Source organism: Tyto alba, unplaced genomic scaffold, assembly GCF_018691265.1.
Source record: "Tyto alba isolate M040663 unplaced genomic scaffold, T.alba_DEE_v4.0 Super-Scaffold_34, whole genome shotgun sequence".
Lineage (NCBI taxonomy): Eukaryota > Metazoa > Chordata > Aves > Strigiformes > Tytonidae > Tyto > Tyto alba.
In genome coordinates, this window is record NW_024881309.1 from 4,290,159 (window position 1) to 4,316,317 (window position 26,159).

At 49.0% G+C, this 26,159-nt stretch overlaps 1 protein-coding gene across 3 annotated transcripts in view; it reads right to left on the minus strand.

Annotated features, from left to right (window-relative positions):
* Window positions 1–3,287: 3,287 nt before the first annotated feature.
* PPP3CC (protein phosphatase 3 catalytic subunit gamma) overlaps window positions 3,288–26,159 on the minus strand; it is a 34,995-nt gene continuing 12,123 nt past the window's right edge. The window contains exons 2-14 of one of the 3 annotated variants that reach the window (XM_042801487.1): window positions 22,179–22,376; window positions 21,756–21,880; window positions 15,540–15,651; window positions 13,379–13,524; window positions 13,068–13,207; window positions 12,413–12,490; window positions 12,224–12,318; window positions 11,414–11,539; window positions 10,381–10,458; window positions 8,483–8,564; window positions 7,913–8,010; window positions 5,096–5,125; window positions 3,288–3,796 (exon numbers count right to left, since the gene is read on the minus strand). In XM_042801487.1, the coding sequence (XP_042657421.1) occupies window positions 3,618–3,796; window positions 5,096–5,125; window positions 7,913–8,010; window positions 8,483–8,564; window positions 10,381–10,458; window positions 11,414–11,539; window positions 12,224–12,318; window positions 12,413–12,490; window positions 13,068–13,207; window positions 13,379–13,524; window positions 15,540–15,651; window positions 21,756–21,880; window positions 22,179–22,376 (1,487 nt within the window). In that variant the 3' untranslated portion in view covers window positions 3,288–3,617. The other 2 variants (XM_042801488.1, XM_042801489.1) reach the window with 2 other exon arrangements.

Below are 26,159 nucleotides of genomic sequence, written 5' to 3' on the forward strand. Positions count from 1 at the left end.
TCCCTGGCAGAGGCCGGTGGGCCTCCCCGCATCCCTGCCACCGCACCTACGTCGGTTGGATCCGTGCCCGAGCGCCGCCAGGGGCTCCCGGGCTGGCACGGGCAGCAGCAAGAGGTTCTCCCAACGCCAAAAAAAAAAAAAAAAAAAACCCCAAAAAAAAAAAAAGGAAAAAGAAAGCTTGAACTCAACCCACCACCCGACCCATTGCTGACTCCCCTCCTTGTTACATGCACCTTGCTATAACATGCAAAAAAACCCAGGCTGCGAGGCCAGCCTGCGGAGGAGGCGGCTGGGCTTTCCCCGGGGCCGGTCGTGCTCCTTGGCTTGTAGTCCCCGAGTCCCGTTTGCCAAACTCCGGGTGGCAGCCAGGGAGGGAAAGGGACGGGCGGGAGCTGGGAGATGAGGGGGGCTGGAGAAGAGACGCGCGTAGCACCGAGGCGCTGGCTTTGCAGAAGAGGAAGCGGGGTTGGGGGGGGGGGGGAGAAAAATCTGCGTATTTCTGGCATTTTTGGGGTTGCCGCGGTGGGGAGCGGGGCGGGGCGCTCTGCTGGGGTAGCCCTCGCTAGTGGCTGCTGGCCTCTGCTCCGAGGTCTTTGTCCCCTCCTCTTCCCCAAAAACTGGGGGAGAGGGGCTGGGGGGTTGCCCAGCTCGGGGCTGGGGGGTTGCCCAGCTCGGGGCTGGGGCAGGGGAAAGGGGGGCTGCCAGCAGGGAGGGGGGTCACACGGGTGAGCCTTTGTTAAGCGAGGGGGGTAATTAGCACCCACGGGGCCCCAGCGCTGCTGCTCCTCCTCGCCCCCCCTCGGGAACTCGTGTCAAGGGAAGAGGAAAGGGAAGGGGGGGGGGACACACCAGCATCGGTGTTGCTACAGCAACGGGAGCCTGCGCTTCGCCTGGCAGTATGGCATCCATACGTGCCAGCTGCCATACCGCTCCCGGGCCTGGGGAGGGAGGGGGGGGGGTACAGGCATCATCCCCCCCCCCCCCCCCCAAAACATCCAGCTATGAACTGCCTGGTCACCAGCGCCAGGAGGGGGGTCACGAAGCACAAAGGGCCCGATGGGTTTTGGGGTGAGCTGGTGATGCCGGAGCACGGGAAGAGTTGGGGGATAAACGGCGAGCAAAGCAAAACCCCCTCTGCAAAGGGAGGGTCCCCGCTGAACACCCACCCCACCCCCCCCCCCCCAGCCCCGGCACGGGCTGCCAGGCTCGGGGTACGAGCATCCCCCCCGCTGCACCCGTCCCAAAGCTCCCGACTAAAAAAAAAAACTGCTGCTTGGGTGAGATCCCAGCCTGGGTCAGAACAACATGCCCAAACATGCACGGGCAGCACCTTTGCACGGTTTGCGCTCTCAGAGGAAGATACCACACATCGGCTCACTGCGTTTCAGAAAGGATGCCGTTAAAAAACAGAAGAAATACTCACAGACAAAGGCAATTGGCCCCCCACGCCTCATATGGGGGTTAGAGAAGCTTGCTCAAAACATCTCGCACTTTTTGCAAAGCGGTGGGCGTGTAAAAAAGGACAGGAAAAAAAAAAAAAAAAAAAAAAAAAAGAAGGAAAAGAAAAAGTGGAGGCATGCGACTCAAAAGTCTCTTGTGAAAACCCAGTGGTCTGCTCACAGATACGGTTTCCTAAATAGCTGGCATGAAATTAAGTGACGTATGATTATAAGACAATTTGAAAGCTTCCTGCAAAGTTGCTGTTTCTCTCTGTCGCTGGAATCGCGGCTTAGGGCCGGAGCACAAAGGGAAGGCAGCAAGATCCAGAGAAGGGGTTGGCAAATATCCCTTATTAGAGGTTAAGCCCGCTCACCTGCTGCCCTTGCTCGGAAAAAACCATAATAGACAGTGAAGTTGGACAAGAAGTGAAAGCTGGCAAGGGATTTGCTTTGGAAAGCTGCTGCTTTGACCCTGTGCAATCGCAGGCAAAGAGGACGCGGCTCAGCTGACACGCGGGGAAGGGAAGCGGCCAAACGGGAATCTCACAAAAATCCTTTTTCCACACTCACTCCAGGTCAAAGTTTCGAGTGAAAGAACGAGGCTCTGCTGAACCGACCCGAGCTTCAAAACCCCTGACACCGCCAAGAGGGCGTCCTCCGGAAACCCTCCCGTCACCGGGGGAGCCCTCTCCCTCTCCAGCACTCCACAAACACCCTTCCAAAATTTCTGCCAGATCCACTCACTCAGTTCTTCTACCTGCCAACCTCCGTGAAACCATCCTCCCTCCCCTGCCGCCGAGGAGGGGGACACACACACACACACACACACACGCTCCCCAAACCAGGGGTTTTTCTAAGCCAAGCTGCCCCCCCCCGCCTCGCCGTCGGCCAACAAGCCCCATCTCTTCAAAACCGAGCAGCGCCGTCCCCCATCCTTCCCCAAATCTTTATCACGAGCTGGCAAACTCCCTCCGGCTGCCGGGAAAGGCCGACGTGGCTCCTTTGGAACAGCCCCTGTGGCTAGCAGGGTAAACCCACAGTAGGTGAAAGACACCCACCCCCCCCCCCCGGAGAGGCATGCTGGATGATGAGTGGGAGGCGATGGGGGCTTAGGGGAGACCCCCTTGGCCCCCCCGCCCCTCACATACTGATCAGCAAGGGCTGATTGGAGAGCCGGGCGCAGGGGAATGTGCCGCGGGCTCCGCACTATGTGAGGGGGGGGGTGGGTGGGTGGGTGTCTTTCCGTCCACACTTTATAAATCACTCCCTTTTGCCTTTCGAAACTCAGGCCCCGCAGATTCCCCCGAGACCTCCTGCTCACTAGAGACTGGAAATAATTCCTCTGCTCTGACTCAGAGGGATTCCCGGAGGGATTTCTGCCCCCGCTGAGAAACTCCGGCGTACAGCACCGAGTCTGAAGGGGGCGAAGTTTCGGGAGGGGGCTGCAACAAGGGGCAAGCGCTTCTCCCGCCTGCCTTCCCCTTCTGACATAAGAGGTTGTTTTTTTTTTGGCCTGGGGCTCCACTGGAATAAAACTGAATTACTGAAGGAAAAGGTGCTGTGATGGGTATAACACGCTGGAGTCCTTTAGAGCTAATCCTGACTATTTGGGTGTCGCCCTGGAAGGGGGAGGGATCCCAGCCAGTCGCACCACGCAACGCGCCTTCCACAGAATCAGTTGCTAAAGCAGCAGATGCAGGTAGGCAAGAAGTTGAAGAAAAACAACAGCAAACCCTGGGAAGAAGACAGTTGTGAAAAGAAAAACCAAACCAACCCTATCTTCAATGAAAGGACCTGCTTTTGAAAGCACAGGCTAACCTAGAATTGTACCAGAGTCAACGACCCAAGTTGCCTGGGACTGTTTTTGTTTCTTTTAATCCCCCCACAGAGGTTTGCCTCTCGTGGAGGAGAGGTCAGCTGTACAGCACGACACTTCATATATGCACTAGCAGTTAGATTGGTTTCTAAATTAAAAAAAGATGGACTTTTTATATATTGAACATAAATAAAAAAATTACAAAATGGTCACCTTTCTTACAGAATGGATGCAAACTGGATTATGAACGTGCCTCCAGGTGAAGTTGGTTTCTCCCCTGCCCCCACCCCACCCCAATAATAAATAAATAAAATTCATTAAGTTTTGGATCCTTTAGTGGTGCAGATTGGGCGCTCGGACCGTTACTGGGCTTTCTTCCCCGTGCCGTTCTTGTCCGCAGAGTTTGTTGAGGTTACCAAGTTCACCGGCCCGTCTGAGTGCATTGAATCTTTGCGTGGTGGCATGCGCTCGTTGATGCGATCCAGCCCTCTGGCTTCTTCGAAGCTGCGGATCTTGTGCTGCGGCGAAAATCCACGAATGGCTGCGGAGAGAGAAGGGCCGAGAAAAAGAAGCGTTAGCCTGGGGTGCGGATCCCCGGGTGGGAGCCCTTCAGCACACGCCAGACACGTACAGGACAGAGTCCTGGCGACAGAAAGCACACGTCTGGCTCCAGGAACCACGGGAGGGGCCCGGGGGGGTGAGTTTTGGGTAGCACAGCGCAGCCGGGAAGTCAAACCGCGCTCGGTCACGGCAGCAAAACCCAGACCGCAGTGTCTGCTCCCTAATGGATTCTCTTTTAATACGCTTTAGTAGCAGGAACTTGAAGACCAGACAAGTGCTCAATGTCCCCAAGACAGTGAAATCTCAGGAAACTCTCAAAGCTGAAAAAACACCATACTTAAAAAAAAAAAAAAAAAGGCAAAACCAAAACCACACGACAAAGACACCACCACAAGGCTTTAACTCCAACACAAACCACACGCTGCAACACCAGGAGTGGGAAACAGCTTGTCCTCGGATCACAAACACAACTCTTCTTGCATGACCAGGAGACACCCGGGCAGGCTCACGAGTGATGAAATCCCACCAAGCGCGGGCGTATCTCCGTTTCATCGCTCCGAGGCTGAGGGCATCATCCTCGCAGGGATGATAGGGACCAAATGTTTAACTTTGTATTACAGATAAGTTAAGGAAAAAGGGGTTTGTGCCAAATCTTTTTGCAAGGACTTGGCTGGTTTACAAACAAACTTCCCTTGGCAATCAGAAAGTTCTCTACGCAGAGGTACGGCCCCATTTGTCGGCAGCTGAATGGAGCTATTGAGGAGAAAACCTCCCCAGCCCGTAACCTCGTGAATCAGTCACTTCTACACGAACTACAGGGAGAAAACTGCCTCTCCACACTGGGACCACCTCGGCCCACCTGCGGGGAAGGCCAGGATTACATCAGAGCCGCGCAATCCGTTATTTTCTAGATGCTTTTGACCAAGCGTGCCGGCAGCCTTTTCCAGATTGAGTGACCCAGGGGACGGACTCAGCCACGAGGCAGCCGAGCCCAGATTGCAGGACCCCAACACTGAGGTCTTGAGACACCAGAGCGCAAGCTGCTCCAGAGAGAGGGCACTCTTGGAATAAAGGTACTGCACGAAGCAATAGCCTCATTAAGGCTAAAATAGACATGAACCAGCCCACTGTGTATTTTTTGCTTCCCAGCAGGGGCCCATCCTCCCCCACTTCTGGTGATGCAAGAGTAAAAAGCTTCCATAAGGCTGATAAAGCTCTTTAAAATTAGCGCACGCACACACAGAGATGATTTGAGTCTCTCGCCGGATTCTAGCCATACCTTCCCGTGCCTCTACCGCTTCTACTGTGGCTGCAATACAGAAGAACAGTGGCATGCAAAAATGAAGACAGGAGAAAAAAAAAAAAAAAAAAAAAAAAAAAAAAAAAAAAGAGTGACAGTGAGTGATCTAACATCATCGCTGTGAACGCAGAGCCCACAGCCTCCCCGCCCCAGTGGAGACGACCGTAATCAAAACCAACCGGCAAGAGGAAAAAAAAGGTGACAGGAGCTTGAGAGGAAAGGCTGAAAGGGGACTCCCTCGGGTTTAGCGCCTGCTGAGCACTGACACGGGGGAGTCTCCTTTCCTCATGTCCACTGGACTCGTCACACAGATAAATCCGATGGAAAGAAACAGAGAAGCGGAGAGATGGCTTTCTGCTGCAGGCACCGGAGGGCTCGGGCACGCTGGCAGCCCACGGCAAGGACAGTGATAGTCTTGGACTGAGCCGTGGGTCTCCACCTGCATTTAGACCCCCCCCCCAGCTCCCAGTTTGGTGGGACAAGGGCGCCCTGGCCACCTTCAGAAGGTAAATAATGTGGAATTCACCCCAAAGCAAAGCCCCGACCACCAGTAAGGGAAGTGACCCCGAGGGACGGGATGAGTTTGGAGCAGTGGGGAAGAGAGGGGCGGTTTGCCCTCTGGGGGAGGGCAGGCACCAGCAGATTCCAGGTTGCTCTGCTCCCAGTGCCTTGAATTATATATATTAAAAAAAAAAAAAAAAGAAAAAAAAAAAAAAAAAGGCTGATGCTTCAAATTCAGTTTGGCTTCAGCTCCACCTCCTAAAAGTGTTACCAAGCAACAAGGCACCATAAAGCTGAGCAACGTCCCCCTTCTTAAATCTGCTGCAGCAGCTGCCCAAGTTTTGGTAGTCCCTGCCTCAACATCTGGGAGGAGGTCCTTCCCTAGAACAGATCCCCTGCTTTTAGCCTCAAAACGCCAGAGGATTTTTTGCTTTGGACATAATACAAAGGCCATGTGGTCCTGGAGGGGCCACGGAGGAAGAATGGAATTGTGGCTGAACATTTTTGCTCCGCATTTACTCAGCTGACTTCGCTAAGCTGTGCTGCCAAAGGTTGGCAGGAGGCTCAGGGAAGGAAGGGGCCCTGCTGCTGCTACCTGCAGCATTGCTGCTCTTCTTTCGGGGTGCAGAGGCACCCCAAAAGGCGGGGGGGGAGGGAAGCAGCCCCCCCCCCCCCCTCCTCACGGAGCAGACGGGCTCCCAGCACACCAGGAGGCTGCCGCGAGCAGACGGCACGGCGCAAAGGGACGTGCAGAATGGGAAGGGGTGAGGGAAGGAGGCACGGCGGGGAAAGGAGGGTGAGAAGGGCAGGAGAAGCGGGGTGCTGCTGAGGGGAGCACGGGGTGCCAAGAGCAGCAGGGGCGGGAAGCCTGCAGCCACGGGAGGAGGTGCCAGGCAGGGTCAGGTAAGGCAGCAGCAGCAACGGTCTAGCTTGGTTGTCCCGTCTTGGGGAAAACGCACAAATGTCAGCTTTTTTACTGGGGGGGGGGGGGGGGAAGCTGCCCAGTAGCCCCCTCAGAGGACACCCCGAGAGGGGAAGGTGCAGGAGAGCGTGGCAGGATGCTGTCAGCTCTGGGGGGCAAAGCTGAGGCACCACGAGCGAGCTGCCTGCTCGAGCCGAGCTGCAGCAGCCGCCTTCCCACTCAGGCTCTGTTCCCATGCCTGCAGCAGAACTGGGGCGACAGAAACCATTACGGCTGCTATAAAAAAAGGGGGGGGAAAAAAAAAAATGAAAAAAAAAAAAAAAATCATACTTCTCTGCAGGCAGAGAAACCTATGGGTTTGGGAGCAATACCACATCCTCCCCAGCCCCAGGAGCGGGCAGCAATATTTACACATTTTTCACTTGTGAACTATTTAATCAAGGCAAGGCAATCCCCGAACAAGCCCTCGTCTGAGCCTGCAGGAAATTACCCAGCGCTGATAGGAAGGGGAAAGCAGGCTGGTGAGATGCCAGCATTCAAAGGCCGGCGGTAGGAAAGGATTAAAACACTAGATTACAGGATTCCCTCTAGGGACACATGTTACTATGATAACTCATTCCCTGACCATCAGCCAATTTCCCTGCCCTGCGAGTTTAAAGCACGCAGATTGCCCGCTCAGTCCTGCTCTCAGCACACTAATAAAGACCAGTTAGCTGCTGAGGGAGGGAGCAAAGGCCAGCAAGAGCAGAAAAGAAACCTCCAAAATCAGATCAAAACCAGGGAGCTGAGAGAAGTCTTAGTATGAACCACAAAGGCCTGGAAGAATCGCCCTCTTTCAACTACATCTAAGCTGCCTCCGCTTGGGATTCACAGTTTCATAGGGTCAAAATTGGAGGGGTTTTGTTTAACGAAGGACAAGCAAGCAGGTGTGTTTACTGTTACATTCATATATATATATATGTTATCACATAACAGCAGCAGATAGTTGAAGCAGAGGATGCTTATCATGCAGCATTAGCAGGGAAAAAAATGATAAAAATTGTCGCAGAAACATATAATAAAGCAACACACATGCTTCAGGCGAGGTGCTGTTTGTTGTCTTTTTTTTCCTTGCGTTCCCCTCCTCGAGGGTATACAGGGACGTCTTGGAAGCCTCTCCACATCCCCACCTACATTTCTGCTTTTTCCTATTTCTGAATCTTTCCTCCCCGTGGGCCTGAACCATCTCTCGGGTCCCCTGGCACCCTGAAGCACGCCTACGGGAACTGATCAAACTTTTTTTTTTTTTTTTTTTTTTTTGGGGCAGCTGAGGGCCAGGTATAAAGCTGCAAAGGGGGTGCAGTGTTGCGGAGGGGAGGATCATTCGTACTCACCGGTCTGCAGGGTCTGCCTCCCCCCTGAGAGCACTCCCAGGGGCAGTGTACCTGTGGGAGTCAGGCCTTTGAGAGTCAGCACGCTCTCGCTCTCCTCTCTGCAAATAAGAGGGAACACAACCAGTTACCGAGGGATGAACGCAGCGGTCGTTTAGGTCCACGTGAGACTGAGTGAAGGGAGGCAGGAAAAGCGGAGTCTGCCCCAGGCTGATCACAGCCTGATCTTCTGGGCACCCAGCGCAACCCTGCCTCGTAAATACGGCATCTCTGCTCGCTCTGCCACGGGGCATCAGAGCTACGGCGCAGCAAACGCATCCTGAAAGGGCTAAACAGACCTCAGCAGCAGCATTTCTGCTGGCAAAGGTGCTGGTGCTTGAGGTGGAGGTTTCTGAGAGAGTCAGACCGCCAGGCATACAGAAACCTCGAGCCTCTGCCATCTGCTCTGAAGCAAGAGCCTCCTCAGATTTTTCCCCAAGAGGACTCCGCCTGTCTGGTGCACCCTGACCGACGTCCCCTGTTATCCAGACCCCAAATGAAACCCAGACCCCAGACCACACGCTGTTTCCTTACCGAAGAACCGAGAAGACACGTGCCATCTTCCCAATGGCTCTAATCTTATTCCTGATGATCTCTTTACGGACTGTTGTCCCACCTTAGGGAGAGAAAAAAACAAACACCAGCATGTCCAAGGTTTCCTGCTTTCCAGGCACAGGTAACGTCAATATGAAGCACCTGCCTGACTCCAGGAAAAGAAATCATGGTTTACAGATTCACAGCTACGCTCTTGAGAGAACAGTGCTGAGAGGATGGCGGTCGGGATGGCAGTGAGAAGGGCAACACCAACGAGATGACACACGGACTTAAAGGTCTAAAGAGAGTAGAACCACCAAAGGAAACGGATCGGGTAGGTCTCGTTCGAAGCTCACCAGGTTTGATCACACTACACAGGATGTAACACAAATGACTCAGCCATGTAGACACAGTTTTGCAAGGCAGAACACTGACGAATCTGACTGCGGATGAACACTGCAGACACCGGGCTGTGCTCGCCGCGGGGAGGAGTGTCAACACAAGCATCAGCTTTGGCATCCAACGCGCACAGTGAACGGCTGGCCGGAGCCTTGCAACTCTGCTTTGACCCCACACAAACACAAAGTGAGATATGTGAACTCCCCTTCCGCTATACAGACCGAACAGGAGAGAAAAGCATGGAGGGTAACTGAAAACGAAACAACAAAAAAAAAAAATCAAAGTAAAAGAGGTAACAAATACATCTCCTCTCAGCTGAGATTCCTCACATGGCCCAACTACACATTAGGACAGTACAAGCCAAACCGGAGGTCTAACATGCACCGATGGCTCAGCCATGCACTAAGTGGCTGCATTCAGAAGTCAGATAGAAACGTGACCCCGTTTCTCAAGTTCCTGGGGGAACGCAGAAGGGTTAAAAAACACACGGCGCTTATGTTAAAACTGAAAGGGGATGAAGAGACTGCCCAACTAGTCAGCTATTCAAATCCACTCCAAGGAATCTGGTGGCACAGGCAGTGAAAATTAAGCTTGTAGCAAATTCTAGCTGGGTACCTTTCTGATAGCTTGAAATGTAGTGATCTTCAGGGAGAGGAGACACCAAGAAACAAGTAGATGAAGACAGAGATAGAAGAAACAAATTTAATTTTCATGGGAGGGAGAAAGAAAAAAAAAAAAAACAAAAACGAAATGCAATGGGAGAAGCGGGTTAAAGTCTCAACCTGTTGACGGAAGCAGCGGCACCTTGTTGTACCACAACGGTGTTTGTTCTGCTTCTCTGTGGGACTGACTGTCCTCCGCCCTACACGGACCTGCACAGGCAGCTCCCCCGGCCCCCCGGGATGCCCCCCAGCCATGCTCACGGCCCCGCCGCGCGCCCCACGGCTGCGCCTCAGCTTCCTCTGGGCCACCACCTCGCTCGCCAGCAACCCCCCCCGGGTATAGAAACTGCAGATCAGCTCAGCAACTGGTTTGTCCCCTCCATGCACAGCTTAAAACCAGGGCCAAGAAACACATTCTACTTTTTCTGGGGTGACTCAAGAAGCCACTTTACTGAGGAGTTCACTGCAACAGATGACAAGACTGGGTAGATATTTTGGTGCAGAAAATTTTGAATTGGGGATAAAAAATAACCACTTGAGAAGTAGTCTCTGTAAGGAGCAGGAAACCATTCTCCAGAGTAGCTGGCAAGAAGCGTCTGTCGCAGTGAATATAATTTAATTTCTCTGTGATTGAATAGCAAAGCAAAAAAAAAAAAAAAAAAAAAAAAATTTCCTACCCAGAACTGCACAAGGGTTGGTCAAAAATGAACTGGAGAACCTGACTGGGCATCCAGCTATAAATCAGTGCTGATCACTCCTGAGCTACCATCATATACCTTCCCCACCCTCACCCCCTCACTGTTACCAGCTAGGTCGTAACAGCATTTTTTTTTTTACCTTCCAACGTCTCATCACCATCTGAAATCAACTCATCATCGGAGCATATGTTGAGGATGTTAACGAGCATTTCTGTGACTGCAAGAAGTACAGACAGGAAGATTAGAGAGGCCTGGTGCACACACTTGGCAGAGGTATTTGGAGGACGAGCTGGACAAGCAAATGATTTCAAGGTCATTTATACTCTGGAAGTGGAAGCCCAAAGACACTTTTAGCTGCATACTGCTGGTACCTCGCAGCAGTACCCAGAGCAGACGACATACTTTACACCTTCTGCCAAGGAGGTGGATGGAGTCCAAGCACATCACAGATGAAACAGACGTGGGGAGTGGGGTGCCAACATTCATGCAGAACAGCCTGGGCTCGCTGAAGGTCCCACTCCCCCACCCCGACCCGCACAACAGGCCACCTGGCTCCAAGAACATAAAATCTCGGGGAGGGGGGGAGGAAATTCAACCTTTGGTTCCTCAAAGTCAAAATAACGTTGGCACTTCAGACCTTGAAGTCATACTCCAAACGGACAACACTGGGGTGGATTTTAAACTCACTGGGAGATGTAAAAACCCTTCTGATGAAAAGGTGAGGCAAAGCCTTGGTCATATTTTAAGCTGCCTTGCCTCCTTCAGAACGAAATAAGCCTTTAAACTGAAGTGAATACTTCCTTTTTGGTGGGCCACAAGCCAACAGAAGATTTTAATTTCTCTGTTGCAAACCCAGAGCAAGAGAAATGTCTCCAAATTCTGAGGTGGGGCTACACCACCCAAGATCAGCTCCGCCAGCAAAGCAGAAAGAGCAAGGAAGGGTCGTTTTATTGGTAAAAGCTTTTTAAAACGGGTATCAACCATTATTTTCACAACGACTTTGCCCAGTAAAATATGCAGCTCTCCTTGAACCTGAGCTGCTTTCCAGTGCTATCTAGTATTAATGAGTTACAACACTCTCCCAACACATTTAACAGCCTGTGGGACAGGTTTCTAACACTCAGGGTACTATGACCAGTCACTGGGCAACTCATAACAGAAATATCTCTTACCCTTTTCCCCTACAAAAGGCAAAGACCATGTGAAGACATCCATGAAGTTTGGAAGCCAGTACGGATGAGGGGAACAGTTGAACTGCCTGATGTTCATGACATTGTTTTCATATTTCAGTACAGCAGCTATGAGAGAAAAAGGAAAGACAATACATGTCCACAGGCACTGCCAACTTCTGGGAGTTGTACCTGCACTAATGAAACTTCGTGATCAACAGGAGGTTACAGTCATGCAGACTCAAACTACCAGCTCTCCAAAATGAGAATGCCTAAGCAGTATTTTTACAATTTACCCATTACTAAAGTTTACTGTACTAGTGAAGGTCTATTTAATAAAGCTGTTAGAATTTATACAAATCAGAAGCGATGAACAGAGCCAAGATTCAAAGCGAGGGGTAAAAAAAACCCTACAGCTGAGGAAAGTTCCCCACCACACTTGTATGGTTGTAGGGGCACAGAGAAGTCAAAAGCTTGCCTATACTTGCAGCTTCTCTTTTATGGCAGCATTCATCAATAGCGCTCAGTTGTCACGTGGCTGGAAATGAAAGCATTATTCTAGGCTTTATAGCTTGACAGCTAATTGCCACAGTAATCTATTAAGTCTCCGAGTCAGAGAACCCAGCCCCTCCCAGCTCCCCAGCTGCTGCCAGTTTAGCATATAAAGCTCTTTTTCATTTCATGCATAGGAATGCAACCAGAGGAGAGGGCAGAGTGGGCAAGGCAAGGGAAGATGGAGAGGGATTTCCTAAGCACGTGAGGACAGTACTGATACCCGAACAGCAGCAGAGCCCTGGACCTTGCCAGCCTTACCCTTGTTGTTATAGACATCTAGGTAATTTGGTGCAGAGAAGATTGTGATTAATGACGGAAAGCCTGTTGTCTGGCTCTTCCTGTACATTCGGTACCTGAAAAACAGGTCAAGTGTTAAACCAGCTGGTCTTGCTAAGGAGAGCGTGAACGCAGACAGAGCCTGCTCAGCTCCCAGGCTGCAGCACTTACCCAGCATCCTGGGCTTCGTGAGCTCGGATTACAGATAACAAACTATTGTTCTGCAAAAATTCGCAAACTGCAGGATAACTGGAAAACAAAAAGCAAGTACATATTAGCACGTAGCAAAGGAGAACAGGCAGCGCACCCGTGGTCTTGGTTTCAGCAACCAGCCACTTGCAGCATCCATTCGATTTGTGTCCAGCATCCCCAAACAAGGCCGGTATGTATTACATCATTCAAAAACTAATTGCAAAGCATTCTGTTAAACAGACCCCTGGTGCCAAATCCTCCTTACCAGCTGGACTACAAGTGGTCTGTCAGCACAAATGCTCTTCTTTTAGACAGGAAAAGATTATTTCCTAGAGCTCCTGGTACTGTCCAATGCCTGAAAACCACTCAAAAGGCACCCTGCCAGCTAAAAGAAGCATCTCTGCTGTCCAATACCACAATTTCATAGAGCAACATATCCAAAGAAAGCTCAATATTACAAGAGGTGAAAAAACAAACAAGATTTTGTGCATTAGAGCCAACTAAAGACTACTTCAGAGTCAGGTGCACCGTAAAGTCCCACAGAGTGATCTGAATAGCAGTTTATCTCCCCACAGACCTGAGTGTAAGGGGAGACAAAAAGCTCTAGTCCAGAGCCCCCTAAAACACCACTTACCTGTAGAAATAAGAGCAGCCTCGAACAGTGTTGTGGGCGAAATGCTCCAACGTTTTCTCATTGCCGTAATCCTCTGATGGATCGGACCACAGCAGGTCACACATTGGACCAAAGGCTGGAGGCTCCTTAAACCTGTCTAACTGAAAAACGTACACAAAATCAGGACAATGCTGGGGAAAGCTGCAGCAGACCTACGGTGTGGACATGCAGAGCACAGGAGCCTCGGCCTGGAACTCCATGCAGGAATCAAGCAAGTCATTAACCACACTATTAATTGTAAGCTATGTGAAAGGACCACGGAGATGACTTACTTTCCTAATGTCATCTAGACACGTGATTTCTGGAGACAGCCCTCCGTGAACACACAGAAATTGCTGGTTTAAGAGGGCAGCAAGAGGAAGACAGTCAAATGTATCCATACACGCATCATACACTCGCTCCGAATACTTGATTCGACCTGGAAAGAAACGTGGGGGGCAGGGGGAGAAAGAGAGGGAAGAATTGAATTCATTTACACAACAAAGACTGCCCAGGCCGAAAGCAGAACTTTTTTTTTTTTTTATTATTTTTTAAAGGGGCAACCATTCATGCATCCAAATCTACATGATATAAGAAGCATTAAGCAAAGCTTTGGTCAGCCAAAGGGTTGATAAATAATGTCCAAGGAACCTAACTCCTACAGTGATATGGAAACTGTATGTCTATGGGCCACCACGTCAAACTTTGTAGCTGTGTATTAGTGAAAATGCTGACTTAGAAATGCCTGTTGGACATGAAGATAAAAAGGCTTCGCAGCAACGTGGTCAAGAATACTCATCTCCCTTTGAGCTATTTTCCAGAACACCTGCGCTAACATCAACATAGAAAAGAAGCTTGCCACTGTAATAGAGAACTTGGGATACTAATAAAGCCATCCCATCATTTTCCTACATTCATACTGTACCTCTAGACTCGAAGAGTCTTACCAGCCTCAGCTGCTAGGCAGATTACACATTGGGAAATGCAGCAGCTGTTTAATTTGGCACAGCAATATTACACAATCATTTAAAATAGGAATTGCTTTTTCGGCTGGACATGAGTGCTTTGAGTCAGAATTTGACCAAGATGCCTGCAGTTAAATGAATCTCCACACAGGATCTTTCAGGGCTACAAGCGATCACAATCTCTGCTGGATGCCTCATCTTAACGGAGGTGAAGAGGATGTTTCGATACATTAAACAGAGATACCATGGCCTTTCCAAAAGCAGCTTAACTTTTACAGCAAGCCTCCAAGTACATTCAGACATACCTCCCAACGCTTCCCGTTAGAACAGGAGGAAGCACGTGTCTTCTTGCACCTGCAGCCCCTTCGCAGGGCAACAATATGTTAACATAGCCAGATCTTTGAGAAAGTCCTGTTACTGCTATAAAACCCATCTCTGTCCAAAGCAAAAAAAGTGCATGAATGGAAAGGTTACCTTTCCTCCAGCTTTGCTGGAGAGATACTAACAGTTTTTTCCAGCTGCACGCTATGATACGGGGAGTGGAAAGGCACCATCTTCTGTTTTCCGAAGGGGAAAAGCACCCCATCACCTCTGGCTCTTTGGTTCAAATTGAGCCCAGCTCAACAGGAGCTCATCTACCACCACCTGATGAGTAGAGTATCCAGCAGAGCGCTGGCTGGTGTTTTCCACCTCATTTCTGAGTAAACAGATGTAAGCACCTTGGTACCCATCAGCCTTATCCTGTCCAGCAGCATCCAGAGCTGAAGGGCTAAAGACCGGACTTGTGCCTTGCCCATAACTATTTCCTGAGGTCAGGTTCTTGAGCAACTATTTCCTAATCAAGAGCTGTATGCTGCTGGTGTACACCTTCTTTATTGCTTGGAGGAATGACTGCCATCCTCAGGGGAGAGGGGTCATTCCCTGACCTTTCGTCATCGTTGGCTTAAAAATATGTAAATGCTGCACGAAACTATCTTTAACTCAACTAAAATGATCTTAAAGGTAATGATTCTCCCTAGTGCAAACACCGAGGAACAAATCCTTTATTTGCTTCCAATTGTAATCACTGATCCCAGCTGCACAATCTGGAGCTGAAAGTCATTTGGCAGTAATTATATGTTGCTGGGCCTGAAAGTCAGGGAGGGGGGGGGTGCGTGCAACTGGCTCATCAGCAAGACAGGGAAGATGTGTTCGCATTTCTTCCATCCATGCTCGTTCTTTGTAACCAGGCGGCCACATCAACATGCACTCAGTACTTCACAGCACTTAGATATTTGGGTTAGGGTTTGTTTTTTTTGTTTTTGGTTTTTTTTTTTTTTTTAGCAGGAGCTGAAACAGAAGACCGATGTATGCAGGAAAAAAAAAGATGACAGGATTTTACAGCGCCAGAGCTAACCGGTACCACTCATAGCAGGCACAAAAATTAAGACCCACACCTGGTCATAACACGCTAACGTATTTAAATCCTCCTTACATTGCTGATACTTACATTCCTGCTTAAAGGTGAAGTATTCTGTGAGGTGCCTGCACTCATGGTTCCCTCGAAGGAGGAACAATGTTTTGGGATGATTTATCTTTAAACTCCATAAATACAGCACGCACTGCAAGAAAGGGAAGGAGGAGATGGCATGTAATAAAAACCTTTTATAGGGCACTAATCATCCGTAGACTCCACTAAGTGTTTCTGGGAAGACACCCAACAAGCTGAATTCAAAGTGGAACCCTGATCGAAACCCAGCTCCATAATCGGCAGTAGATCTTATCTTGGCCAACTTCACCAGTGGGGGGAAAGCCACACTGAGCATTTCTCTATATTAGGCCTGAGTTGGAGAAGTGACAAATGAGATCGCATTCAACTGAAACCGGCTCTGGGCTGGGTGGGGGCAGCTTTTCCTTCCAGCAGAAACCAAAGCTAAAAGCACCCATTTTCAGAGCAGCAAAGCAAAACCAGCTGCGCAGCGAGATGCGCACGCCAGATGTCCCACTGCAATCGAAACCAGAGACCATCAAGTACAGCAGACAGCCATCTTGCTAGACAGTTTCAATCAAGTGCATTAAACATTAGAAAAATTAAACTCGATCTTCCCCACTGATTTCCCCCCCTCCCCGGCCCCATTTTTCTGCTTACGCTACAGTCATGTGAAGTTCAAGTTCAAAACAGGAAAAGCCTAGCCAAAAAACAAGCTTAGTAAAGCCTTCTGGCTTTGAAGCGGGCTTTCCACATCCCCTATCTGAGTAGCAACACCTGTAAAAAGATTATCCTTGATGAGGCACAGACCAAAGTCAAACTGAAACAAGCATTTTTACCAGAGTCCCAAAAATATTTCATGGTGGCTTTCCAAAAAGCCTATGTGAAGAAGGGAAGGGCTGGAAAGCAAGCGTGCTAACCCTTCTGTGCTATACGTTGTCAAGCTGACAGCTAAATCAGCTGGTATCTAGCATGGGGAAATGTTATCACATTTCCCTTGTTGATTTTGAGTGCTGGAAGGACAACCCATAATGACAGCAAGCTTGAAGATCTGGATTAAAGTCTCTAATAAGAGCTTACCCTTTAGGCTGACATGCTACGGGAGAGGCACACACTTGGAGAACGTGAACCATGAAGTCTGTCAACAGTTTTACACCTAAAAACATTGCTGATCTGGTGCACAGATCTCCATGAAACCAGCTGCTGTGGCACGGAAACAACCTCCAGAACCAAAATAAACTAGTTTCAAGTTAGTTTCCAGTACCGACACCTTAGATATCACGATATTTAAGTACTGAACCCACAAGGCAAGTATGTCAGTAGTCATTCCAGCTATGTGCAGGGATCCCTAAAACCTCAAGGAGCTGTAAAGCACCCGCCTGTGTCTAATTCAGAGTTCTGGCGCCCGAAAAAGACCGGATAGCAAATTCTGAAATTTAAAATTGAACAGAAACAGTGTCAGTGACAGGTAATTTAATCTGTGGTTAAGGCTAACAAAAATAATGTTTTATTGCATCTGTTAACAGGAAGAAATGTTCCCAACAAAACCATTTATAATTATTCTGTGATTTGAAGCTTTAACCTCCTGCGTTTGTAACCTAAATGCCACTTTTCTGGGCTAGCATGAGAACTGAAAAGTGAAAGTCACTATAAATGAACCAAACGACTTGCTAAGGACTTGAGAAAGCAACCAGCCCTGGCAGGGCTGGTTCAAACCAAAGCAGGAAAGCAGAGGTCATCAATAAGGAGGAGGGTTTGGGATGTACAGAAGGTCAGCAACTTGCAGAAGAGATATGTAAAAGTATGTTTGAAGTGTTTTTAAGTGAAATGGAAGTGAACGGAGTCACTCGGCACCACAATTGTTCCTGGACACACGGCAAGCAAACCACAGATGTCGAGAGCGAACGCCTCTGGTATGGCTGCAGTTCCCCACAGTTTGCAGCTATTTCACAAGGACGTGGGGGGCTGCCAGGTACTAGCGGGGGGTAAGGATGAGTAAAGGACCTTCAACAGCCCGCGTGAGCTCTGGAGGGGCTGGAACAAGGGAGGTTTCTACACTCACATGCCTCAGATGCTTCCTGGCGTTTTGTACAGATCCCTTTCCCAGACTTTCAAGGCACTGTGCCCAGGAATTGATTACTGCATCTTTACAATAGCCTAGTAGCAACTCTGGACAATTAAGGCTTACTAGGCTTAGATAATCCACTTCTCTCCATATTCCACCTACCTGTTTGAAGCCCGAAGCCAAGCATTCAGCCCCCCATTTGATTCCCCCCTTTCACTTGCAAGGGGAAAGCTCAGCAGGTCACAATGGGGGAACTGCAAGAGGAATTGCTACCTGGAACCCAACACGAATCAAGAAGGGCTGCTGCCAAATCTGCCCACAACAAGCCACTCCATAACCTCTCCTACCATTTACAAAACTCGGCATTGATGAGAAAGGTATAAACAGGGAGCCTGCCAGCTCTTCCTGCAGTGGGCACACAAGAAACAGCACAGCAAAACTCCTGCATCCTGGTCCCGTGTTCAGCCCACAAATCTACCTTCGCTCACACCTTACTACACTGACTGGGTCTCTTTATAATATTATTTGGGATAAAACAGTGCATTTAATCCTGGCAAGACTGCCGTACATACAATTCTGTGATTAGACAGCGATCATGTGTCCCATTGTAATTGGATTTGCAAAACTAGTCTGTCAAAGGTGTATGCCATTATCACGCCATCTTTACTGATAAATCTGCTCTTTCCATAGATTCTATTTTTGGTCATAATAATTGTTTCACTCTATAATTTAATAAAACAATTCTATTCATTGTATTCTGGCAGTTCTGGCTTCACAGACCAGCACGGTCCCTCGCTAACACGGGCACAAACCTCTCCTGTGCAAGGGCTAGGAGATGTAACTAAACGCCTGAAGGACTCTGAAGGAAGCATCTTTCCCGTCTGCAGATGAGAGAATCCTTCATCAGGATGCTGGCTCATCAGGATCTCCAAATGGAGTTGTTCAGCCCGATTTTCATTTCTCGGCTTCACTGTCAGCCCCTTCACTACAAGGTTTGAGTCCGTGGCCAGTTAGTCTCGCTGTCGCAGCGGGCTTTGTGGCACGGACTGACAGCAGATGCTCTGCAGAATCCTTTTCCACTAGACATCAGCCGACGCAGCTTTCACACGGTTACTTCCCTCCCCTCTCCCCTCACAACTTTTTTTTAAAAAAAAAAAAAAAAAAACAACAACAAAAAAAACCCCACAACCAACCAAACCACACTTCACAGCCTCATTATGCTTACTGGGAATGAACATTTTTAAATGAGAATTTCCCTAAGCCAGAGGCCCAGAAATAATTTGTTGAGGACGTCCAGCTGAGCTGATGAACAGAGGCTTTTGGGGTTTTTAAAGGTTTTGTCAGAGCCACAAACTGCTCCTTTTACCTTGACAACCAAATAATCACAGCAATGGAGAAAGCTTGCAAGGGTTATTTGGGCTGCAAACAAGCAACAAGGTTTGCCTTAACACCTCCTTGGCCCCCAGTTTTGCATCTTGTTTCCTGATTGCCTGCATCAGGATGCAATTATACAATTACCTCCTATTTCATTCAGTTAAAAGGTCATGATTATCAGCTGCTCTGGGCAGGCACTCGATAATATCCCCACCCAGCGCATGGATGCACAAGTTTGTGCGGTGACTCATGAAAGCCTGATGATGCTGGTGCTCTCCACCTTCCCAGTGGTGAAACCACAGGGAAAGCTGGATGCCCTTCCATCACCTGAGCCTCTGGGATAAAGCAGTCAAAATTCCAAACCCGAAACATTCACGGATCAGCCATCTCTGCACTTCAACAGTTTTGCTGTTTATAAAAGTCTTTAAAAAAAAACCCAATATATATATAATGCAAAGACTCCCATTCAGCACCATTAACTTGTGGCGATCCTCCACACCAGCAGCAAACCTGTTGTTTCACTACAGAAACCAGTTTCTGCACACCCAGGTGGGAATCTCTTAAAACACATCGGCTGTACTTTGCAGTAGGTGGAAAGAAGAGGCACACATCAATAGGAACAAGGGAATCAAGGCTTCTAGATTCTGCTTTATCAGTGACATTTGGATCAGCCCCCGCATGTACTAATCAAAGCCCACCCCGATTCGTGAAAGATCAATGCTAGCTCTGTGGGGTAACAGAGTGCTCGGTGGCTTTCCCTCTGCAAACGTGGAGGGAAAGGGGAAGGAGGGTCAAGAGCAGCAAGAAATAAGAACTTTGTGCTCACACCTTGCAAAGACTGACTGCCCCATGGCTTTTGAGCCTGAAAACACACCAGGCTGCCTTGCCCAGGCCCTGGGTTGGAGTGGCAGGCCACCACAGAGACCTGATGAGGTTCACCTATCATTTTCAGATCTACCTCCTCTTAAAAAAAAACAAAACAAAAAAATCCCAAAACAAAACAAACAAACAAAAAAAAAAACAACAACAACACACAACAAACCAGCCACTCCTCTTCCCACCACCTCTGTTCTCCAAGGGGGACTCATCATCCACCCCCCTGGAAGTCTTCCATACCACCAGAGCATGGAGAGACGAGGGCACTGATCCCCAAACTCAGGCACTCACTTCTGCAGATCTGCGATTAAAATCCTCATGTCAGATCAATTGCGGGGCAAGAGCAAAGAGTGGGAGAAGCACTTTACCACCCCAGGATCTGTAAAATTCTTGCGTAGACGCAGGGTATGACAACTCTTGTCTGAGGGTTTCTTGGTTAACACCAAAAAAAATCCACATCTTATCTCAGAAAGAATTGCTGTGCTATAATATAATCTCTTTTCCAGGTAAATACAAAGTACAAAGCCAGTTTGTGCAAGCCAAGCCATTTAAACAAGCAGTCAGATGCCTTTTCTTCCCCTTCCTCCCCAGGGATTACAGGGCTCCTCCTGCCAGCACCACCAGAAATCCCAACAGCCACAACCCCACCTTTCGAGCATCCGTCCCCGCTACCCCGGAAACTGCTCAACGTCACACCCTGGCTCACCGTCAGTATTTAGGAACACGCGAAGCGCAAGGCTGGAAGCAAGCCAGAAAGCTGCTAAAGCACAAGCTGTCGGCAGTACCTTCTCCTAAATCCTCTGCAAAATCCTGCAAAGAAGCGCTCGCATTAACTGCCTTCATCACTGTCCGTGAGAGTTCCTCCCCAAAATTTAACTGAGAAAGACTCCTCTGCAGACACAACAACTCAGCTATTCTTACACTGTGGTTTACAACCTCCCTCTCTGAAGAGAAACCATTCTGTTATTCGGTTTTACCCCCTCTCATGCCCCTGTTTCCCCAGACACCTCCCATTACATTGCCTTCAACTGGAATAAGCACTTTTTTTTTCCACTCAGCTCTGCCTCTGCAAAACCAGACGGCTGCAAACCCTTGAGGTTTGTGGCATTTGCTAATAGCTCTCCCATCCTGCCTGCTCTGTCGATCACAGGTCTTCAGTGAGCCAGCAGCAACCACGGGGACCCATCGATTACTTTGTCCTTTAAGACCAACCATTCGCAGCGTTACCCGGTATTTGGCAGGTGGCATCCTTACAGAGCTGCAAAATCCTGACACGACGTCAGATGTTCGGCTGATGTCTGTAAGGTGACAGGGTTATTGTGACAAGGCAGATTGTCACACGGGCACGGCACGGCTAGAGACACAATTAAATGCTTCGGCACTAAGCTCGTGGGTCACAGCGAGATGTACAACAGCCCAGGTGATTTATTGCTCCTTCCTCCTGACCCCGTCTCTGGCATTGCAAGGTTGATGCTTTCAGGGGGACGGTAGGGAAGCAGTGACTCAGTAGTGTAGCGCTTTCTTTTCCCTGCTAAGCTGAATCCTGCAAGTTTTTAAACATTTGCTTCCCACTGCCTGGTAGGATCCTGTTGCCTGCAACATACAATCAACTCTCCCTCTTGTTCCCCTGACTGACAGCTACAAGTGATATTAAAACTCGAGTTCAGAAGCCAGAATTTAGTCATTAACCCCACTGCTGCTGTTTAACTCTGTCACCGAGGATCCAATTCAAAATCATGACATTTGGACATCACTTTTCTGCCAAAAATCACACCATAAGTTACCTACAACATGTTCCTCCTTGCATGCAAAACTAGACTAGAGCATAAAATCCAGCATGAGAGAGGTCTGTATTTGCTAGTTTAGTTCAACACTTTCAGTTAGTTTAGTACTGGCGACCCAGGCACAACTTTATTTGTCACCTCTATACTGAAGTAGCCTCTGTCCACGTAGTCTCCCAGGAAGAGGTAGCGGGTGTTATTGGGTGATCCTCCAACTTCAAACAACTTCATCAGGTCAAAAAACTGCCCATGAATGTCACCGCACACTAGGGGAGGAAGAACAGCACAAAAGAGGGACAGAATTACATGCTAAGAAAAGAAAGGTCATGACAGCAACAAGGAGCATAGCGTGGCTGTGCTCTGACCCAAGCCACCCCTGCTTTACATCCAGCTTCTGCAAAGATGTACTCGATCTACACCACTAAAATCCTCTCTTCTGAGAGTTCAGGCAATTTAAAAAACCTTGCTGATAGAAGGAACACAGCAGAAAACCTGCTACTTCAGGCAGCTTGTGTTTCCTAGATGGCTCTTATTTAGGACTCCAGCCACAGAAAGCTCTCTGACCTGTGATCGGAGCCTCCACTTCAATCATTGTCTTCTCGTGCCTAAGGATGGCAGCCCCATCATTGATGATCTTCAGCGCCGCATCCTCTTCCAGGCGTCCTTCCTTCACCAAGTGGCTCTTCAAGACGTCAAGCCTAGGCTTCCCATCCTCAAACACCTCCTTCAGAGTGAGCCGCTGCGTGGGAGGAAACGGGACAGCTGGAAATGGAAGTGAAGAAGTTAGCAACACGTCTCTTTTCGGAGGGGAAAAGAATTACAGTCTTTTCAGCAGGAGGCTTTCGTTCCAAGCCTCAAGACGGGCATACACTCAGAAACATACTTTCAGTGAAATTATGCTCTCAAATAGCGCAAGAAGAAAAGCGATGCTGCCAAAGCAGCTGAATACACCCCTCAGCATGTTTAAAAAGCCACCGTATGCAGACTAAATGCCATATGTATCCGCAGAAAATGCAGGCACCAAAGCTGTCTCCTAATTCGGTGGAGATAGTTGTCATCATAATGTTGCACTAAAACAGGACTGCATGCAAATATCAGCAAAAGCAGGAGAAAAACACACCGGTTCCCAGGAACTGGCAATTAAGGTAGGAGGACCAATATGTAAAATTCTTGCTTATCAGGAAACCGCACATACCAGGGAAGCAGAAGCTGCCTTTACCAGGCAACAGCCTCGCACCTCTTGGTACGGGCCACTTCAAAAAGCTTAACCCCAAGCTTAGTAATTGGTAAAACCTGACGGAATCCAACATTTAAAGCAAGTTAACGCCTCATCTGTTTGCAACACACCCCCTGGTTTTTAACTCTAGATAGAAAAACACGCCATCAAAAGCCGCTATTATTATTTTCATACTAGGCAATCGTATTACTTGTGAGAAGGTGACCTCTAGCAGAAAGGAAACATACTAAACAAAAATATAGTTCCAAGTGAGAACCATCTGACTTCTTCACCTACCTTCTCTTGGGCCTGGTTAATTTAAAAAAGAAAAAGATGGGGAACACATGACCCCTGCATGGTATTTAGGGGCTACATAGTGTCTTGGTACAAAAGAAATTCCAGGAAGGAGGCCCAGATGTTTGGGAAAAAGAGAAAAACTGCAAGTAAAATCCTGTCAAACAGCCCCAAATGCGTGGCCCAGCTCCTGGCTGCTCCCATGAACCACAGAGCAATTTGCATCTTATCGCCGCGATGCAGCGCAGAGACCGTCTCAGGTCCCCGCGTCCATTTCCTTCTCAAAACATCTCAAATAACCAGCATCTCCTCAGCCCTCTGGGTTCAGCCCTTTCAACACCCCCGGGTCACAGCAGGACCCAATCGGTTACGACCAAACCCTGCCGAGGGAGCGATCCTGCAGTGTGGACGAGATGCTGGGATGGGTTTTGCTTTGGGGCGCTCCGCTCAGCGGCATGCACAGCCCCAAGAAAAGCCTCTTCCCCCGGTGCAGGTACCGCAGGGAGCTGCCGCTCGCCCTCCCGGCCTTGGGGACACGGCACACCTCTGCAAAATGTCTTGGAGGCACTGCTGTCCGTAAGAACTTGGGCAGCCGGAGAGACCGCCTGATCTTTGCTGGGCATCCCCCCGACTACCCCAAAATTTGGAAGGCAAATGGGCCTTTAACAACCATTTTAATGATGCTGGTGCCAGCCTGCTTCTGAGTAAGCAGTACCTCCAACACACCCCACGTGTAACGAAACCCACTCACTAGATAATGTACCATCACTGCCACATCTCCTGCTTCTGATGTGATCATGTCATGTGGTGAAAGACAGATTTGCACTTAACTATAATCCAGATAGAGAAGAAAAATATCTGATATGCAAATGAAGTTGATGTCCTTACCCATCACCCAGTAAAGACATCCCATATGCCAAAGTATGTTGAATTTAACAGGCGAAGCAATAGTGCTGGTCAAATAATACAGTGACTAACAGTAATGCAAGCGATCTCTTTTAAATGCAAATAGAGCAGCTATTTAGCTTGGAAACCCAGGGGCCAGAGAGAAAAAGCAGAGAGGCAGCACAAGAGATTCTTTGCAGCTGAACATTGGGTTTCAAATAATGTGAAATGTAGGACAGAGGAGAACGGGAGCGGATATAATGAAAGGGGAGCCGGTGTCTGCAATAAGGTGGCCCTCTTTCATCGGTCGCTTTGGAAGTTTTGCTCTGCTGGGTACTCGCTAAGTGCCCTGCGTGCCTTGAACGGTCCAGGGCACACGCAGCGCTTTCCCCACGGAGCCGCCAATTAAAAAAGGTTTAAGCAAGACCCCTGCTTATACCAACACAGGCTGGACAACATTTTTTTACTGTATATATAGCTCATCTCTACATTCAGAAGGAAAAAAAAAAAAAAAAAAAAAAAAAAGACACCCCTCAGGTTATCAATGAAAACCTCAACATTTTGCAGAATCTTGCATGTTTTCCCCCCCCTCCCCACACCCTCTGGATCTGTGGAAGGATGGCAGTTTGCACTGGAGGAGGAGACAGAAGGAAGCTGCAGGTCTGACATGAAAAGGTTCAGCTGGAACAAGGGAGGCCAAAAGGAGCTGGGTGGAAGTGTGGGCACGGGACTCAAGAGTGAGAGAGGCTTTGGGACTCCCTGCCATTAAGTGACTGGAAAACAATTTGTAAGTACTTCTACAAACTGGGCAGTTGTCCTAGCATCTGCCATCTGACTCCAAAAGAAGCAAGAGAGTACTTGAAGGTCAAACGATTTATAAGGAAGAGAACGGAGAAATATAAACTGTTCAGCGCCATACTCCCCATGATCCCAGGCCTTCAAAGACAGCCACCGACTCCAGAGCCACAGAACCTGGGACCAAAAGCTTAATGGAGATGGCATGCAACCACAGGAGCAGCACTGCCCGTCACACAATTCAGAAGAGATCCACGAAGAGCTCCTGGCATGGTGTGCTTTGCCTTTTCTTGGTAGCCCTAGCGAGCAGAGTTATGCAAGATAAAATATGAGGCTACACCGATGTGAGCAGCCAAGAACTTTTATGTAAGTTCCCTCGCTGGCTTTGCACGGCTCCACTCCCACAAGGAGCTGGGCACGATAAGGAACCGGCTTCTCCTCTGCCAAGCTGCAGCCAGCATGGAGCAGAGGGAGAAAAACCTGCTCCAGAGATGCCAGAGACACCAGCACCGTCCTGGGGATGCACACACACAGCAAAGACCTATTCCACATCCCCTGTTTTCTACCTGCTGTGCTTCCTGCTAACCCACCCCCAAAACCAACCCTCAATTCCCCCGAGCCGGTTATGCAGTGCTGGAGCAGGGACACTTGTGCCCTGGTGCACCCAGAGCTGTTGAGCATTTCAAAAGCTTCATGAGGGTTGCGTGAAAAAAATCCTCCACGCTCCAGTGGCGAGAAGCATTCACTGAAGCCCTAGTGCTGGGAAAACCAAAACCCAGCAATGCCCATTTCCCCCATGCAGCAGGGGATGAGGATGAGTACTTAAGTAATTAGTACTGTCAAAGCAAGTAATCCTGTTAGCCAGTATAACTTGTGTAAGGGCTTTAGTCGACCCTGTGCAAGTGGTTATCTGATGCACAAACATCCACTTTTTTAAAGATCTGAATTTTATCCTGTTTTAATGCCCAATTCTGTTGGAGTGACCAGCACAGCAGGAGGGTGTGGGGCAAGGGGGCTCCTCCTGCAGCCAGCCTGGGCTCACATTCAGCAGAACATGCTGGCACGGCTGTCAGAGCAAAAGCTGACTTGTAATTTTGCTTCCCCCAGGGTACTGAGAAGGGTGGAAGAATCTTGCCCACTTCCTGCTCCTGCCTGCAAAATGGGGAAATAACGCCTTATCTCACACAAAAAAATGCTGTGGCTAGTCACAGAGTGCCCGAGCAGCACAAAGACACAGTGTGCTAAGCTTGTCCTCAGAGCCAGCTCCTTCCGTGCACAGCCCACAGACAATAATCAACAAAAATGATGGATAAAACGTGCACAACATTGCAAGAGGCAAATGCTGTGATCTTCAT